The 16,859-nt window shown below is 40.9% G+C and overlaps 1 protein-coding gene across 1 annotated transcript in view; it reads left to right on the top strand.

Moving 5' to 3' along the window:
- Positions 1-16,859, top strand: part of LOC129208032 (von Willebrand factor D and EGF domain-containing protein-like) — a 184,253-nt gene that overhangs the window by 136,406 nt on the left and 30,988 nt on the right. Inside the window, exons 21-25 of the mRNA XM_054830120.1 lie at positions 1,805-2,692; positions 10,873-10,968; positions 11,754-11,849; positions 14,390-14,485; positions 16,078-16,173. Coding sequence (XP_054686095.1) covers positions 1,805-2,692; positions 10,873-10,968; positions 11,754-11,849; positions 14,390-14,485; positions 16,078-16,173 — 1,272 coding nt within the window. The remainder of the gene's footprint in view (positions 1-1,804; positions 2,693-10,872; positions 10,969-11,753; positions 11,850-14,389; positions 14,486-16,077; positions 16,174-16,859) is intronic.

Raw genomic sequence — 16,859 nt, forward strand, 5'->3', positions numbered from 1 at the left:
CAGGTAGTCAGTCTGAATCCCTTACTAGTTACTAAAATTTAGTGAGGAGGAAAACCCATTTAATTATGACACAGTGGAAGGAGCTCAAAGCTATAATCAGGGCTCATTTTGGAAATTTGTCAGAGAGGTCATTCAGCCCTCCACTGCCATTCATGTTGGCTACTGGTCCCCGAATCAAATTTTCTAAAGGCAGTAATGATCATCTATTACTGATAACTTTCTATGGGGATATTTCTTTCATCTTTCTCTCATTCATTTTTAAAAATCCTTTGACTTCTCCTGTCCTCTCATGCTCTTTTTGCTGATGGTCCTCCCTGCCTCACCACCTCTTTTCTTCCATTCTGTGTTCCTCATCATTCATCAGCCTTACTTTGGACAGTAAAATCCATCTATTTACCTTCTCCTCTACTAAATACCATGTATTTACCTACTGATGACCATAGCTTGATCCAGTACCATTGCAAAACTCCAAACCATTATGCTTCAGGGCAATAAAAGCTCTTCAGCCACCAGTAAAATGACACTGTTTATCAGCCATATAAACGGAACTTTGGATGCCAGGAATTGCTTTGACCTAGTCCATGCTCTAACTTTCATTTTGACCTTTGCCAAACATCTTAATCTCTTTCCTCGCTAACTATGGCTGATTTCTACATCAATAGGAGTTTTAGGCAAGTGATTAATATTTATATTTAAAAGGAAGAGGTACATCCTGCATGGGGTTAACCCTAGAACCAAGTGAGGTTTTTTGTTCAGGATCCAATATATTCCGTTTCCTATGGAGTGAGTATGCCAGAACCGGTTAAAAATAGCTTCTTCCATTCATTAGAGTCAGCAGATGGCCATTAATCTTCCTGAAAGTATTGATTCAAACTACTCGTCTCCACTTTCAAGGCCCTTCACAGACTACCCTCTCCCCATCTATCATCCCTCCTTACACAACTGAAAAGGTGGCTGGCTTTGTAACAAGTGGGTGACAGTTACAAACCAGCAGTCTCTCTTACATGCTGCCCCTCACGTCTGGAGGGAGCTGCTCACAGCATTAACAAAGCTTTTCCATTTGTCTCTTTTAAATGCTTCCCTAAAACTTTCCTTTGCCATAAGGACTACAAAAGCATTACATAGTCATACACTGGTGTGATGGGACTAGAGTCTCTCTAGGACATGATCTTGCCAAAGACCATCGTACCATTGTTTATTTCTCCATCTCCGATATCTATCTGTCCCAAACTGCAATGTCTCATCTTACTCCTAGACTGCAAGAGCTTGAATGCAAAGCCTCTGCGTTATGTACCATCTAGCAGAACATCTCCCAGCACACTATTGCGATGTAGACAGTTAATAAGAAACAAATATTAGCTCAGGTGGTCAAGAACTGTAGGGTGCACCACAGAAAGGGGCACTGTACCAAAACTTCATGGACCTGTATAAGTCAAAATTTGTAAATCAGGATGGCAAGTGGTTTTGCCCAGCCGCAATTTAACCCCTGTAAGCCTGGTGCTGCACCTCAAAGAATAATGCCTGACCTTCACTGAGACTTACTACCTTAGGCTCAATGTTAAGCCAGCATAAATATATTTCATCTAGTTCATGAACTGCCACTCAGTGAGTTTCGGTATTGCAGTTCCCTGTGCATCCAGTGCTGGTGTTACCCATAGCAGCCACCACCATGTCATTTCTATGCCAGCCAGCATAAACGTGCCTTTAGCATAAATGATGGATTAACTCTTTTACTTCTAGAATTGATGTTCTGCTGTTTGCTTATCATCAAATCTAGCTAATATATATCTTCCTTCTGCCCTAGTTTCAAGATTTTCTCAAAGCCATGTGGATTTTGCTGGAAGAAATATTGAAGATGCTAGAGGCTCTCACCAGGAAGGGGTTTTAAACACATCAAGAAACATACATTCCCTTCTTTCCCAAACCCAAATTTCAAGACAAGAAACTACATATTTTTTTGAAAGAAACACTACAGTCATTAACACTCCATCCCTTACAATGAAAAGTAAGACCTCCCAAACTCAGACATCATTAAAAAAACCTGATACGGAGTCCATAACACCTGAGAAACAATCTTTTCTTGAAAAAAGAAGTGATACACGCACTTTCCTTCTGCATGAGGAGCCAGACCCCAGAGCTGCAACCGTCAGTGTGACAACCCATACCCCTCTCCATTTTAAACAATACAAACCAGCTACCACCCGCACCGTTCCTTCTCATCGCAACACAAATGCAAGTTCATTCTTTGCAAGGCCACGTGCTGGTCAGCAGACTCGTTCCAAGTACAGCTATTCTCCCAGGAAATGGCCCGGTCGAGTCACAGCCTTGAAGACTAAACCATCCCAAGATTTCCCAATGGAGCAGCAGAGAGCATCTCCTTTGGCAACGCGCCTCACCTCCCCTTTCCATTTAATAGGTTCTTCCCTTGATGCAGCTCTCCGGAGTGGTGGCGTCCCAGCAGGGTCTGCTCCCCAAGCAAGGCTTCCAACACAGACCACAGTGGCCAGAAGGATGTACAACACGGCGATGGATCGTGTGGAACTGCCAAAAACCAGCGGTGGGACACATCAGAAAGTCATTTGTGCCAATATGCCATGCTTTACTGGTGTGCAGTGCGAGCTGGCTGAAGATGGAGGATTTAAATGTGGGCCTTGTCCCGCTGGATACAGCGGTGATGGAATTACATGTGAAGGTAAGGAGGAAATCCCTCTTTCAAATTGTTTTCTAACTTCAAATCTAGTAACTCTTTAAAGTAATTTTTTTTTTTTATTATAAATTTGGAGATTTTTCTAGCTGGGGGATCATTCTGGTTTTCAAAGACAATTATATTTCAAAATAATAGACAAACATTCTATAACTTTGACAAAGCTCTTTCTGCTTACAAAAATGACATATTTATTTGATAATATCTAATCTATTGAAACCAGGGACAGATTGCAATCTTGCTTACCCTTGCTTAAGGCCAGATGCATTCTACTGAAGTCATTACATTTGAAAACATATAAAACTTCTGTGGAAAAGAGTAAAATTAACTCCATTTCTCTATACCACACATATTCTAGGAAAAAATAATTGTTCTACTACCTTAAAAATTACTTTTAAATATCTATCTAATATCTTAAATGCAAAACTGAATTTGTCATCTGAAATGTGTAGCACCAGAAGGGTTTTCACAATATATTGAGTTATTAGACAGCTTAGAATACCTTCATAAAACAATAGTATTATGCACATTGTTGAAACAATTAATTCCCTGACTTAGCTATCACTAATAACACCTTTTGTTGAAATCCCTCTGATAAGTTGATATCTTAATTGGCCTTTCACTACACAAAGCAAAAGTATTTGCATCATCTATTTCCCTCTCTTTCGCATATGGTTTCTCGTGCTCTGAGCACAGAGCAGACCGGCGTAGGGGGTTCTCAGCCGTGATGCACCGCGGAGGACCTCGCAGGGATTCCTCGCTGTAAGCAAGGCTTCGTGGGGGTGTAAAGCCCCAGCAAGACTGCAGCCCTCTGAGCTCAGAGCAGTCCTGGAGATATATTACAAAATGCATAAGAAAAGGTTACTACAATCTTGGGTGCTATAATTTTCTCCTGTTTGCACATTTCTGAAATGCCCCTTCTAAAAGACTTCAGGTTACCTGGCATGAAAGACCCTGTCCATGACCTCTGTTTATACCTGGAGCTGGAAAAGGAACAAGTGGCTCCTCGTACCGGGAAGCCCAAAGCCAGTTTGACAGCAGAATAGCCTCCCCTCAAAGACCAGGCCGACGTACATATGAATATTTATGAATATGAGCATATGGGTGCTTTGTGTATAAGTATATTTAGCATGCCCATCAGTATAGTCCTTAAAACATAAATCTACCTCGGCCTTTTACTGTCTCGCAAGATGAGATGTTTCCTTCAATTACTGGTATTACTGAAAATCTCTCTGGAGAGTCCTTAGGATGAAATACTTTATTACCAACATCATTCTCTGTCTTGGGGCTTGATGACACGATACACAAACATCCTTTATTTGTCTCGTGTCACTGACCGTGTCACCTGACTCAATAACAAGCCTGTCTGCTCCCTGCTTCCGCTTCACCCCGAGCCCCTCGGTGCACCTGCGAGCACCCTCCTGGAGCGTGGCCAGGAGCGTGAAGAGCACCCATTGTACCTCCAGCCGTTGATGTCTCTTCCCATGTCCGATGCATCCGATTCACCACGACAGACGGAGCTGAAAGATGAGGATAATTCCTCGGATTAAGGCCTGTCGTAACCTCAGCTATCAGCGCCTTACAATGCCGCCACGATTGTATCAACTTCCCTTAAAACAGTAGCGCCCACTAAGAACAAGAGGCAGCGAAACTGAACAAGCGATCAAAGCTTAGTGAGACCAGCATTTGCGAAAGCATCGGGCTTCGATGCAACATCCGTGGCAAGTGAGCAAAAATGTCGACAGACTCAGACCCTGTTGACAGTTGTCGCCATCCTATTTGATATCGGAATTCACCGAGATAAAAGAAACAGCCCATCGGTAGCAAGTTTTAATACCTGTGGAGCTTGAGGGGATGTGGCCTTTGTTTAATAAGAGTGTCTGAAAATACTCTAAGATAATACTTTGCCAAGTGATATTTATCTTGTGAGAGAATGTAGTTATTTTTTTTTCCAGTTGTGCAGGTTCAAAATCAGGCTCGGAGGACTGGTAGGGAAAAAATACCTGCATCCCAAAAATTAATTCCTCTTCTGAAATAAATCATGCCACATTTTATATCTGTAATATTCCTTTGGACAAGCCCCTCAGTCTCCCTGTTGTGATTTAGTTGGAAGTCCTCTCCCTCTTCTCTGGCTTCCTGCTTCAGGAATCACAGGCTCACAAGAGTCCAGGCTGGAAGAGACCTCTGGGGATGGATCACCAGGTCTAACCTCCTGCCTTCTTTTGGAAGAACGTAGCTAGATGTCAGTGTGTTTGGCTTATATTCAGGCAGCTAAACTGAGATACGTTCAGATGCTCTTAGCAATTTCCATTTAGATCACTCCACTACCAACAACTTTGTCATCTGTCTGTAAAAAGTAGGACCTTGCTTTTACCCATCTTGCTTTGACGCAATAAGCATTGCAGATTCTTATTTCTCTTACTTCTGGCAGCAGGTACTTACTCTGCAGATGAGGTAAGATGAAGTAGTTCCTCAAGGTTCTCTGCATCACTCCCATGCCCCTTGCTATAGCTGGCCAGGTTCTCAGCTTGTAGAGCTCCTTCACCTTCCTGCACAAAGGCAGTATCACCATTTGTTGGTGGCCTAATGTTAAGACCAGTTTGCTAAACAGGCAAGGCCTTGAAAAACTTCATTTCACAAATTTTTGGAGATAGCCTTTGGGAGATAGTCGGCATCACCTACACAGTAATAAAAAATAAGCAGGGGAGATAAGGCCTTACCATAGTCCACTGGTTTCTCCTGCACGTTCTCTTGCAGAAGACACTCGCTGGCATTTATGGAGTAAACTTAGCCAAGAGTTCCTCTGGTGATGAGGGAGGTTACTAAATACCTAATTTCCACTCTGAGTGCCCTTTTCAAGGATATATACCATAAACCCAATGCATTACTATGGTATACTCCTAGCAGCTTTACGGGACAGCACCTATCACCTGCCAAAGCGCACTGCAGAAGTGTCATAACACTTACAGAGCTTTAAAGGTTTCAGCTCAGGATGCCAACTGAATAAAAACCTAGTACTTTAATAATGCATAACTAGTCCAAACAGGATTGTTTTCAGAGTGTTTCTGATATTTTGTCTAGTGTATTACAAGTGGCACATGTAACACAGCACTTTGTAACATTTGAGGCTAATGCTCTGAAATATTCGTTAGTGTTGTTCGTCACCTTAGAGCTATTACTCGTCGTCCTGCCTTTGTTCCACACTCTACAATGGGAACACAGGCCTGAACTTTCAAAGATGTTGCATCCACTGGACAAGGAAATAAATGCTGTTTTTCTCCCTGGGCTCGGTTTATTCACCAGGGTCTGTGCATATGGCACTGTCTGAGAGCAGCTGTACTTCTTGAGCTCCTTAGGGTGCCCTAAGGTGGAACATGTCCTTTCCATTCGGTAACAGGGTTGAAGTTAACAAAAAATTCTGCTCTGGGCATTGTTGTTGTGCTTCTTTCTGAGAGATCTAGACCTGAAGAATGAAGAAAGATAAGAATTTAAGCCAAATTTCTGGTCATTCTTGTTTTTATTTCTCTATCCTCAAGTTCATTCAATAGGGAAAGTCTGGATACTAAATCTGTATGACTAAAAAGTCAAAGACTCATTCCCGTAGAATACAGACAAATATTTAAAACTATTTTGGGTTAGGTGATGGTTAAGGTCTAGTATCTTTCTAGTTTTCTAGTAGTCAAGTTCCTCAGAATTCCTATGGAAGATAAAGTCATGTAACTTTAGAAACATTTTCTTAAAAATGTTAAGTCAGTAAAACTCTGGGATATTTTATAGGCTTTGCACAGTATTTTCTAAAGGAAAGGGAAGTCCAGAATGGTAGTAGTCATACTTTGTGCTCAGAGCTAAAAACACACCATCGCCTTGACATTACAAAACCACCATTCGAACCAAGTAATTTTCAAAATATCAGGAAAGATGGAATAGTTTAGAAAATATTACAACCTCAGGATGAACAGCTGGATTAAACGAGATGGAAAAAGTCAGGTAGCTGACATTCGTCTGTTCTGACATTTTTACACCCAAATGACTGCACCATATCAGACCAGAAGTCCTTCCCCTATCTCCAATAGCTACCAACAGCAGATGTCTGGCAGTATATGGGAACGATATAGGGGTACTGTCCAGAATACTCTCTCAGCAAGTTATGGATGATGTGCTTCCAAAAGCCAAGGTGATTCCTGTGAACAGTACCCTGTTCAACCTTTCCAGGCCACCTTTGATTTTGCACTTTTCTCTCCTATCCCCCCAAGGTCTTTCCCAAAGACCTAATCTATTCACTTGTTCTTCATACGAATGTTCTATAACTTTGGTTATCCCTGTCACCTTTTTCTGCATCTTTTCCACATTTACTATATCTTTTTCTAAGCTGGGGGATCAGACCTGAACACCATATTTAAAATGCAGCTCACCATGGAGACAGACCATAATAAAGTCTGGCATTTTGTGCTCTGCTCAGTTCTTAACAATTCCTAACATTTTATTTGGTTTTTTTTGACTGCAGATGAGCACTCAGCTGCAATTTCACAAAACAACCTAACCAGAACTGTTGTCTGTGTTTGTATTCCCAATTTATTCAGTTAATTTTCTATTTGCTATGACCGGTATTTATTTCATAACTGGGATCTGGACTGCTGGACTATTCAAATATGCATATGAGCTATTTTAATTGCACTAATGCATGCTTTAACCCTATGTTCTATTTCCTTTATCTGTGTATCTTACATGCAAAAGAAAGGCTTCGATCCATATCTGTTCAAAAGGAAATCCAATACACTGGCTAGCCTGCAACATAACTTTCCTTTCCTTTTTTTCCCTCCCTTGTGCCACACATATTCAAACTTCATCTGTGCATTTAGGAAATTAGGTTAATACGTCTTCGAAAGAAAATAAATAATGAATGATGAGTGCATGAAACAAGGTAGACTACACTCCTTCCAATGAATTTCCAAATTTTTAAATGGAACTGCAGGTAATGCTCTTGCACCTCTGAGCCTTGCTTTAATGGCGCGTGCTCGGGACCTCACATGCTGGACGGCACAGGGAGTTTACTCGCTGTTGAGATGTTAAGCAATAATTCTGTCCTGGAAGCCATTTGCTGATTAGGCTATCAAAAACAGAGGAAACAACACAGCATCTGGTATTCCTGAGTACCCCCAAAGTTATCGTAGAGAATCTTATAAAAAGTGCATGATCTCATTTTAGTGCAAAAAAGTAGTTTGGGGATATTTCCCAAAAAGTCCTTTCAGAGAAAATAATAATGGACTTCTCCATTTTCACCTCCAGATTTTAAATTATAAACATAAACATACATACATTTGACAGCAAGATTGACCATTTACAGCAATGTTTTCTTCTTTACTGTTATTTCATACCATCCAAAACCGCTTAGTATAAAAGCACTGCAACACCTTCATACAACTCAGGAAATGTTTATGGAAAAAAATATTCATTCCAGAAGATGAAAGACAGAAGTTTTGGAAAAGAATTTGACACAAACAGTATATTTCTATTATGGAGGGGAATGTCTTTTAGGTGGCTATTATTCTTGCTCTCACACTGCAGCTAGTGTTCAGTTTTTATCTTTTGCTATTCACCAGTAACAGAATAGTTTTAAACATTTTACTATTAAATGTCACCATAAGAGCTAAATGTTTTAATATCCAAAAGACCGTGTTCTTTTCTGACAGCTCAGATGCATCTCAAAATGTGTAAAGGCCAGATGGAAAGTACTCTATTGAAATGGACACATTCGCTTTAAGCGCCACATACAGAACGCTGAAATAAAGCGGAGTATGTTTGACTGTCACTGTGCCTGGCATAGCGCTTAGGCACCTGGAGGCTTTACGCAACCGTCGTCCTACAGGAAAGGCAGTCGCGTTTCACGTACTTCAAAAAGAGCGGTACATTTTCCCCAGGTTTCGTGTTTCCCTGTCTCCATGCAGACATTATTAACCAGTTCTACCTCCTGTTAATCTCTGACTGCAGAGGAACTCCTTTGTAAGCTGGTCCTGTGCTTACCCACCCCCTGAACGCAGATGTTTCAGATGCGACGGGCGGGTCGGCACCCTCCTTTCAAAGCCCTAACGCCTGTCATTGACTCCAGTGAGATCTAGCACAAGCCCCCGAACACGAGTAGTGGCTTACATAGTACTGCAATTTTAAAGGAATAATAAATTCCTTTGAAAACGGCTTCAATTTCTTTCCTTTTCTTTCACTTTCCATTTCATCACGGACTGCTACCTGCTGTTCGCCCTAATAGCATGAGACCCCGAGCTGCCTGAGCCCCTGACCTGCTCCAACAGCTGCTGCCGGTGGCGGAATTAGACGAACTTTGGGAAAGTTTAACACTAACTGCTTAAATGGGTCTAAATCAAATCTATTTAGTTGTCCAGACAATGTCGATTTTTTTTAATTCTTCTTTTTCTCCCAGATGTACGCTTCAAATTTCAGCTAAACACATGCTGAATTGCAAATGTCTAAACCTTATAGCCCGTCAAATCAAGACTAAATTTACCTTAATGACATTCTCAGCATGTATAGTATGGATCTAAACTGTATCTAGTGAGTTCTCTGTTCTCAGGCATGTCAAATCCTAAAGTTATTTTAATGCAGCATTGAAAATTTCACAGTTAAAACTGCATGGTTACAGGAAATGTAAATACAGAAGTACTTGAAGAGCAAATCTAATACCAATGTGTTTCTTTAATGTTATTTGTGTCAAAATGGTTTATTTAAAGGTACCTTCTTGGAGTTTGTCTTTTTAACTCCAATTAGAAAATGTGTGGTGCCTTTCATAACTTTTTTGGATGGCAAAGATGATATGCAATGGCTTTATCTGAAGGGTTGGTGATATCACAAGAGGTGAGGAGGCCTTCAATGCATGAGCTTTGTTTCAATTGTTTGGTGCCACAAGTATTTGTCCTTCATTTAGCTTTCCAATTGCACAGTCCGTTTCCCATTTTTAAGAACAAAACGTGGTACATTCATTTTTTCCCCTTGTAACAATACTTAAAATGAAAGATGCTTTGTTTCAGATCTCTTTAGCTTCATTTTGCATTTTCCTTGGAATAACCTTGCTTAGCTTCATATCCATTATAAAAGACAAATCTCTGCCAGTAAAGTGTGCCAAAGTAGAACATTTTTCTCTGCGTTCACTTCTCAAGCACAAGGAAAGATATTCTTCATTCTGTTATGTGAGGTGGTTTTTTTTTTTTCCAAAGGCATAAGTGAGAGCCAGCTGACACACATGCCTTGCTCTGTTCCTGCACATAGCACTTCTTAGAGTAAGTGTCAGTGGTCATCTTCTACCTTCAGTGGTCATCTTCTACCTTCAGTGGTCTTCTCCTCTCCTGTGTTTGGCATACAAAGCTACCTCCTATTAGAGGGCTACAAATAGTAGTGGTGATGACATCAGATGTCAGATATCTACCTCAGATGTTAGGTTTAAGAGGCTAAACCTTCCAGGCTCCCTGCACAATATAGCCATTAGGCTTGTAATGATCAACGTTTAAAATCAAACAAATGCCTTCAGCAAATAGCCTGTTTCAGGAGCTGCAGTACTTTCCAGCTTTGTGCACTACACCTGCTCATCTTCCTTCTTCCACAGAATGGCATTGCGTATTGCAGTATGACAAGAAATCATTATCTAACTTGCTGCTTTGTCTGCAGACCTCACTACTTATTAAACATTATATTGTTGCTTAAATGTTTGTCATTTTGCTGACAAATTCCCATACAGCTCTTTTCTGTACAGAAGAAACCCTTCATCTCTGCTTCTGTGTAACTTCTGACACTTGTTAAGGTTTACTGAACATCTGCAAGGCAAATTTGTAGAGAGGGATGGGCAAAGTCATCGGTATTATGAACTGCATTTGTATTTGATCCATCCTTAGACTTCAAAAATACATACTTAAAAATGTGCATGCTCGAAAGTTAAACAACATGATTATGTTAGAATCATTCCCTTGCAGACATTATATAGCTGCTCACTAGTTAGTGCTGTACTACTAATGTCATACTTTTATCCTGCAGTGTGTTCCTCAGTAGCCAAACTACTTGTTGTATTAATAAAATGGTATGTGAGTAGGGGTAACAAGTGTCGTGCTCATGACCACACAGAATGTAATATTTGAACTGTGGTTTTTTCCTCATGTTTTATTTTGCAGTACAGTGTGATCCACCATGTGAGCATGGAGGAACCTGTGTTTCTCAAAACACTTGTTCTTGTGTTTATGGATTTGTTGGCCCTCGATGTGAAACAAGTATGTATGAATTCATTCAGGATTTTCTCTTCATTACATGTTTGAATTTGCAGAAAATTATGAGACACAAAAAGCTTTTTTTTATTTTTCTATATTTCCCCTTAAAATGATGATTGAATACAGCAAGGAAATCAAAGTATAATATATCAAAGTAATATACAATAACTATTCCAGAGCATATATTTACCAGCAGTGTAGTTGTATTATGTAAAAATATGCACATCTATATCAACATTTTCTGCATAAAAGTGCTTCTGGAAAAACAAACAAACAAGCAAAAACTTCCATGTTATTTATAGTAACGTTTATAAAATTCAAGGTTGTGTGAGTGAACGCAGTAATATTCATTTTGAGAACATGAAAAGACAACCATACCTATTAGGACTCATGTTATTGTGCAATACAAGTTACAAAAGAGGTGCAATGTATTGAACATCTGGGAAGAATATCAGCCTTCAAACCCTTCTATATTAGCTGAATGGCGAAACATATGCAGTTTCATTATTGCAGTCCTGCTTATTTAAATATCAGGTTGCCCTTGACAGGAATAGAATTTTATCTCTGAACCAGGGTAGCTGGAGTACTTGAAAAGCAAAGAATTTAGGTGCAAGACTTCTGATGGAAAGAATGGGCAGAGAAGAGAAAGAAAATCAGGGAAAGGGATGGATTCATCCCTCGGTTTACCTCTTGGACTAATACCGTTAGTTATTTGCTGTAATAGAGCAGCTTTAGGACCTGCATGAGTGTTACTGATAAGAGATTTTGATCCTTTGTGTATTTTCCAGTGGTGTGTAACAGACACTGCCATAACGGTGGGGTCTGTGTGTCACCAGATGAGTGCAAATGCAGACGCGGATGGAGCAGCCCTTCTTGCGAAACAGGTAAGTGGTTAGAGATGACTGATCTCTCCTCTTTTGCTGCCTGAAATCCATGTGATTCCCGCAATTCAGCTGTCAGACTGGGAGTTACTTAAAGAATTAAAGCATAAGAACAGGAGACCTAGTAAAGGGCAAAACCTCGGAAGGGTTTGAGTTTATGTAAGTATTCATAAGTTAGATGTTTACCTGAACCTCAGGGTCACATAGAGGAAACCCACAAACAAAACCTTTTTTGCAGCTTTTTAAGCTTGTGTGTTTCTGGAATTTATTCTTAGCATGCACAAAACCAAAGATATAGCTATTCACCATTTCAGAAGTTACAACCTTACTGGGCAGCTTCTGCAAATGAGAATGATTCTCACTGGGACTTTGGAGACATCTTGATTTGCAGCCTCAGCTGCCGTGGACATAACCTCACTCTTTGTTGGTCTTGTTCACGGAGAGCTCAAAGAATGAGTCCTGCCCCACACCCGCTGTGGCAGAGATGAGGGCAATGCAACCGTCTGCACTGCTCATGGTTGTGAACAAAACAAAAAGCCAATTCGCAAGGAGAACATAATCGTTCACCCCCTCATGTTAAACATCCTGCTGCTGCCAGAATTCACGCTGCTCCTCCTGCGTTCCATACCTGCAGAGTACCTACAAAGGCATCCACAGAAGTGTGCACGCTCAGGGAAAAGCCACCTCCACCCACCAGTGCAAAATGGCAAGGTGAGGACTGGAACTAGGTGCCTATTTCTTGGCAGGACTCATAGTCTTGAACCTGTTTTGAATAGATACAGGTCAGACCCTCCTCTCAGGGCCTAAGTGCTAAAAGCTGGAGTACCTCTTTTTCCTCCAAAGGCACAGTAACTACAGCACTCACCTGGGACAAGGCATGCAAAATAGTGAAATATTAAAAGGAGCAAGCAGGAGGAGTACCTTAATCAGTGCCAAACCTCAAGGCTACAGCGGCAGTCTGCCTCTGCCATAGTGAATATTAAATGACTGAGACACCTTCAGCCTACATTACCTTTCCTGGAAGGTGAGAGATGTCATTTTAACCTCCATCTCCCTGAGATTGCTCTTCCTGTAAGTGTTGAAATGACAGACCTTTTGAAGACACATAAATTAACCTAGCTAAGATCCACGGTAAATGACTGGGGTTGCCACTAGCTATTCTGGTTCCTGCAATCTCCTCTTTTTCCTGACAGAGATTGCTCTCCTTCAGTTCTGCAAATTTATTTTGGGGTGGCTTTAAATAGGATTATTCCAAGAGAAGGACAAGCAACAGCAGCAGAAACTGTAATTTCCAGCCCAGAATAACTGCAGCAGGATTTGTTTGTCTGACAATACCTTAGGTGAAAGAACATCAGGCTCGCTTCTCTCTGCTCTGTGTGGGCTAGACAGAGTATTTCGTGGAGACCGTTGGGGTTTCCTGCCTCAAGTGATGTGGTAGGAATCTCGGGATGAACACAGGTATAGAAACAAAACCAAAAAAAAGGAACTTAGGGGACTTTACCAATGGAAATATAAACACTGACAGAGTGTGGACATCTGTGAACTAGCTAGGACAATGAGGCAAGTAATCCAAATTCACCATTAGCAATGGATGAAGTCCATTTTGACTTCATAAGAGATTGCTGCTTAGTCAGAAAAGCCTCTCATCTAGACTACAATTTCACTTTTTTTCTCCTTCCAAATTGACATTTTATTCTCCTTTAGTTCATCTGAAACATTTTAGCGACCCTGAATTTATTTAAGCTTCAACGCGTTTAATTTATTCCGTGGGCTATTTCATAAGATACTGAAAGACAAAGGGAAGAGAAGGAAAAAGACTGGTTTAAAGTGCCACTCTGCTTTACAACAAAAACTTTATCAGATTCCTTATTCTTCACACAGTGACTTCCCAACTAAACTGATTTGCAATTCAAATACTTTTTTCCCCCAACATTCAGGTACTTGCCGCATAGAAATATGCAAGGCAGGTTTTAATTCCTAATGCCTGTTATATCATCTACAGTAATAAGAGATAAATAAAGAAGCGAAGGAAGCTCAGCCAGGGGCTTTGTTGGTGATGCATGAGCCAATATGTTGTGGGAACTGGCGTGTAAATGAGGCAGAACAAGTGGAGGGTTTGCAGTGCATACCTGTTCTTGGAAATGCCGCGAAGCTCTGCTGAACTCAGAGAAAGCAGCAAACGGTTAACGTCCCATCTCCAGGTTATCCGGGCTGCCTGCAGTGTCACTACATTTTACTACCTTGGGATCGTGTTTGGTGAGGATACTAGAGTGGAAGCAAATGAACTGTGCAAATCAAAGGAAGACATCAGAAATCAACTATTAAATTATATTTTATTTCATCCCCCAAGTTATGCTAAAACACCAATGTGTCAACAATGAATAAATGCCACAGCACAACTGACCTGCAAGGATTGTGTGAAATGTATCACAATAGTACTAGAAATGTTTATTCTAATACCATGTGCAGCGGCAAAAGTGTACCTACTCTAAAAAATTCAAAATTATACAAGGTTCATAGAATTACCTTATATTCACATGCAGCTGTGTGCAATCCTGTGTGCTTGAATGGAGGAATCTGTGTGCGGCCAAATATGTGTACGTGTCCTTATGGTTTCTACGGGCCACAGTGCCAGAGAGGTAAGAAAGTTCTGTTTATCATCTTGATAAAGGATCCAGGCTTAAAATATAAACAGCAGCCTATATTATTGCCTGCCCCCACATGAAGTATATCCAGAGATTTTCCTTGTCATAACTCCCTGTGCGCTCCTTTGAAGTTATAGTCTGTCATAAATCCGCATCACATTGTTCTTAATGGTATTGTGAAAGAGTAAGCACTTATTTATGATGGCATTAATGATAACCAAACGATTAATCTTAAACTACCTGAAGCCAGTGATATCACTAATTAGCAAGTGTTCCATTAAATGCTAGGGCCTGGCTCTACTTGGTTCATTTTGCATATTCTGTAGTGTGTGCTATGCTGTGTTTCAGAGCCAGATGATAATTTATCTTCAAATGGGGCTCACAATATCACCTACCTGACCATCCTAGAGTGTAGTGGATGGGAAAATTGTATAGGGCAAGATTTCTTTCGATCCCTGCCCAAAGATCTGCTCAAATATTGCTCTGCCTGACATGGAGCAGGACCTGATTTTGAATCCCTGCCCTAAAGGGGAGAGCTCTAAACTGAGGCCAACAGTATTTGGGGCTTCCTGCTCACTTTGTGCTGCAGAAGCCAAATTAGGGAATACTTTAACTACCCGTTAGCCCAGGCAGAATAGGCAGGAGAGGCGAAATTATGTTTAGGGCTCAAATAGCTGGAAGACCCGTGTGCTCATACCACGTGCTTTTCAATTTTTTGAGCATGGCCCTAATAAACCCTCCTGAATCTGGGAATATAAACACACTCTTATTACCAAATCCGAACTAAATTCAATAGTAAAAGTTCTTTTCTCTTGCTCTCTCTCTCTTTTGTTTCCTTGGAGTTCCTAGATGAATGCAATCCCAATGCATATTTTTGCAAGTGAATGATTCATGCACAAAAATCTAATTGCAAATGGAGCTTGCTGGAAGCTGTTTGTTTTTGTGATGCTGGGCATGAAGGAGAGAGTGAAAATGATACAGGCTGTAATTTGATGATCTTTCTCTTGACGTTCAACATGGAAGGTGCTTTTCAACACCTAGGAGATCTGGAATTTTTATCCTTAAGTGTTATGGTTTAGACAGAACTAAAACTTGAAAATAAATATCCATATTTGTGGGATATGGAAGTGATATGGGGAGAGAGTGGGTGGATGCTGAAGCCAAGACCTTCCTCCTGCTTCACTGAGAAAGGGGGGAAGTACTAATGCCAAAACAAAGTTAGCAAATATCAAACACTGATCTGTATTTCAAGGGCAGAAGCCCTTGAAGAAGCCCTTTAGCTAGAGAGCTAAAACCTAAGAGATTCTCAGGGACATTCCAAGCACTTACCTGCAGGTGTCTAAGAGACCCTTAGGTGCGAGGAGTCATGTCCCATATTCTTTCCACAACCAAGACAGAATCAGGATCTCAAGCTAGGCATCTGCCTGAATCACCCTTTGGAGAGACACCTTCTCTACCCCAGCTAAAGAAAAAGCCTCTGCAGACTGCTCTGCCAACACAGGCACCTCGGTAAGGAGACTGTATTTAAGCAGTGTTGATCTTCTGAGTGATTTTAGTGCACCAAACTTTTGCTTTCCTTTCACTAGCTGTTTGCATTCCCCCTTGTAAGAACGGTGGTCACTGTGTCCGAACCAATGTGTGTTCCTGTACTGAGGGCTACACTGGAAGAAGGTGTCAAAAAAGTAAGTTACAAACTTCCCTTTGCTTTCCAGTGTTCTCTGACTCATAACAGTTTTTGTCCATTTTGTGCATGTTCAACAGAATATTTCGTCTGGATTTATGCCGTGATCTCCTATATTTGTCTGAGAGCATGTATAGCACAATGTTATGACTAAAACCAACCTGTTAATTAGAATAACATTATGTCAAGTCAATGTTGGGAGTAGGATCATAGAACCATGGAATGGTTTGGGTTGGAAGGGACCTCACAGCCCATCTAGTGCCAACCCCCCTGCCATGGGCAGGGACACCCTCCACTAGCCCAGGTTGCCCAAAGCCCCATCCAACCTGGCCTTGAACACTGCCAGGGAGCCAGGGGCAGCCCCAGCTTCTCTGGGCAACCTGTGCCAGGGCCTCACCACCCTCACGGGGAAGAAGCATTTTGCTAGAATCCTCTCTACGTATTTCATGCATTTAGAATGAGTAACACTTGTATTTGGAGCTGAATTAATTATTTTGCATTAAAGATTTTTTTGGGGAAAAAATTAAAGCCAAAGCCAGAGCATCTGACTGAGATCCTTAAAAATATTAGAACATCATAATTATAGCTTAATTAAGACAGTTGGTTAATAACGGTTCAGCCTTGCCTTTGTTCTTGTCTTGTTCTTGTCACTGAAAAATCCCTCTTCACCTTAGCATAGGTATTCAT

This window comes from Grus americana, chromosome 6, assembly GCF_028858705.1.
Source record: "Grus americana isolate bGruAme1 chromosome 6, bGruAme1.mat, whole genome shotgun sequence".
NCBI classification, from domain to species: domain Eukaryota; kingdom Metazoa; phylum Chordata; class Aves; order Gruiformes; family Gruidae; genus Grus; species Grus americana.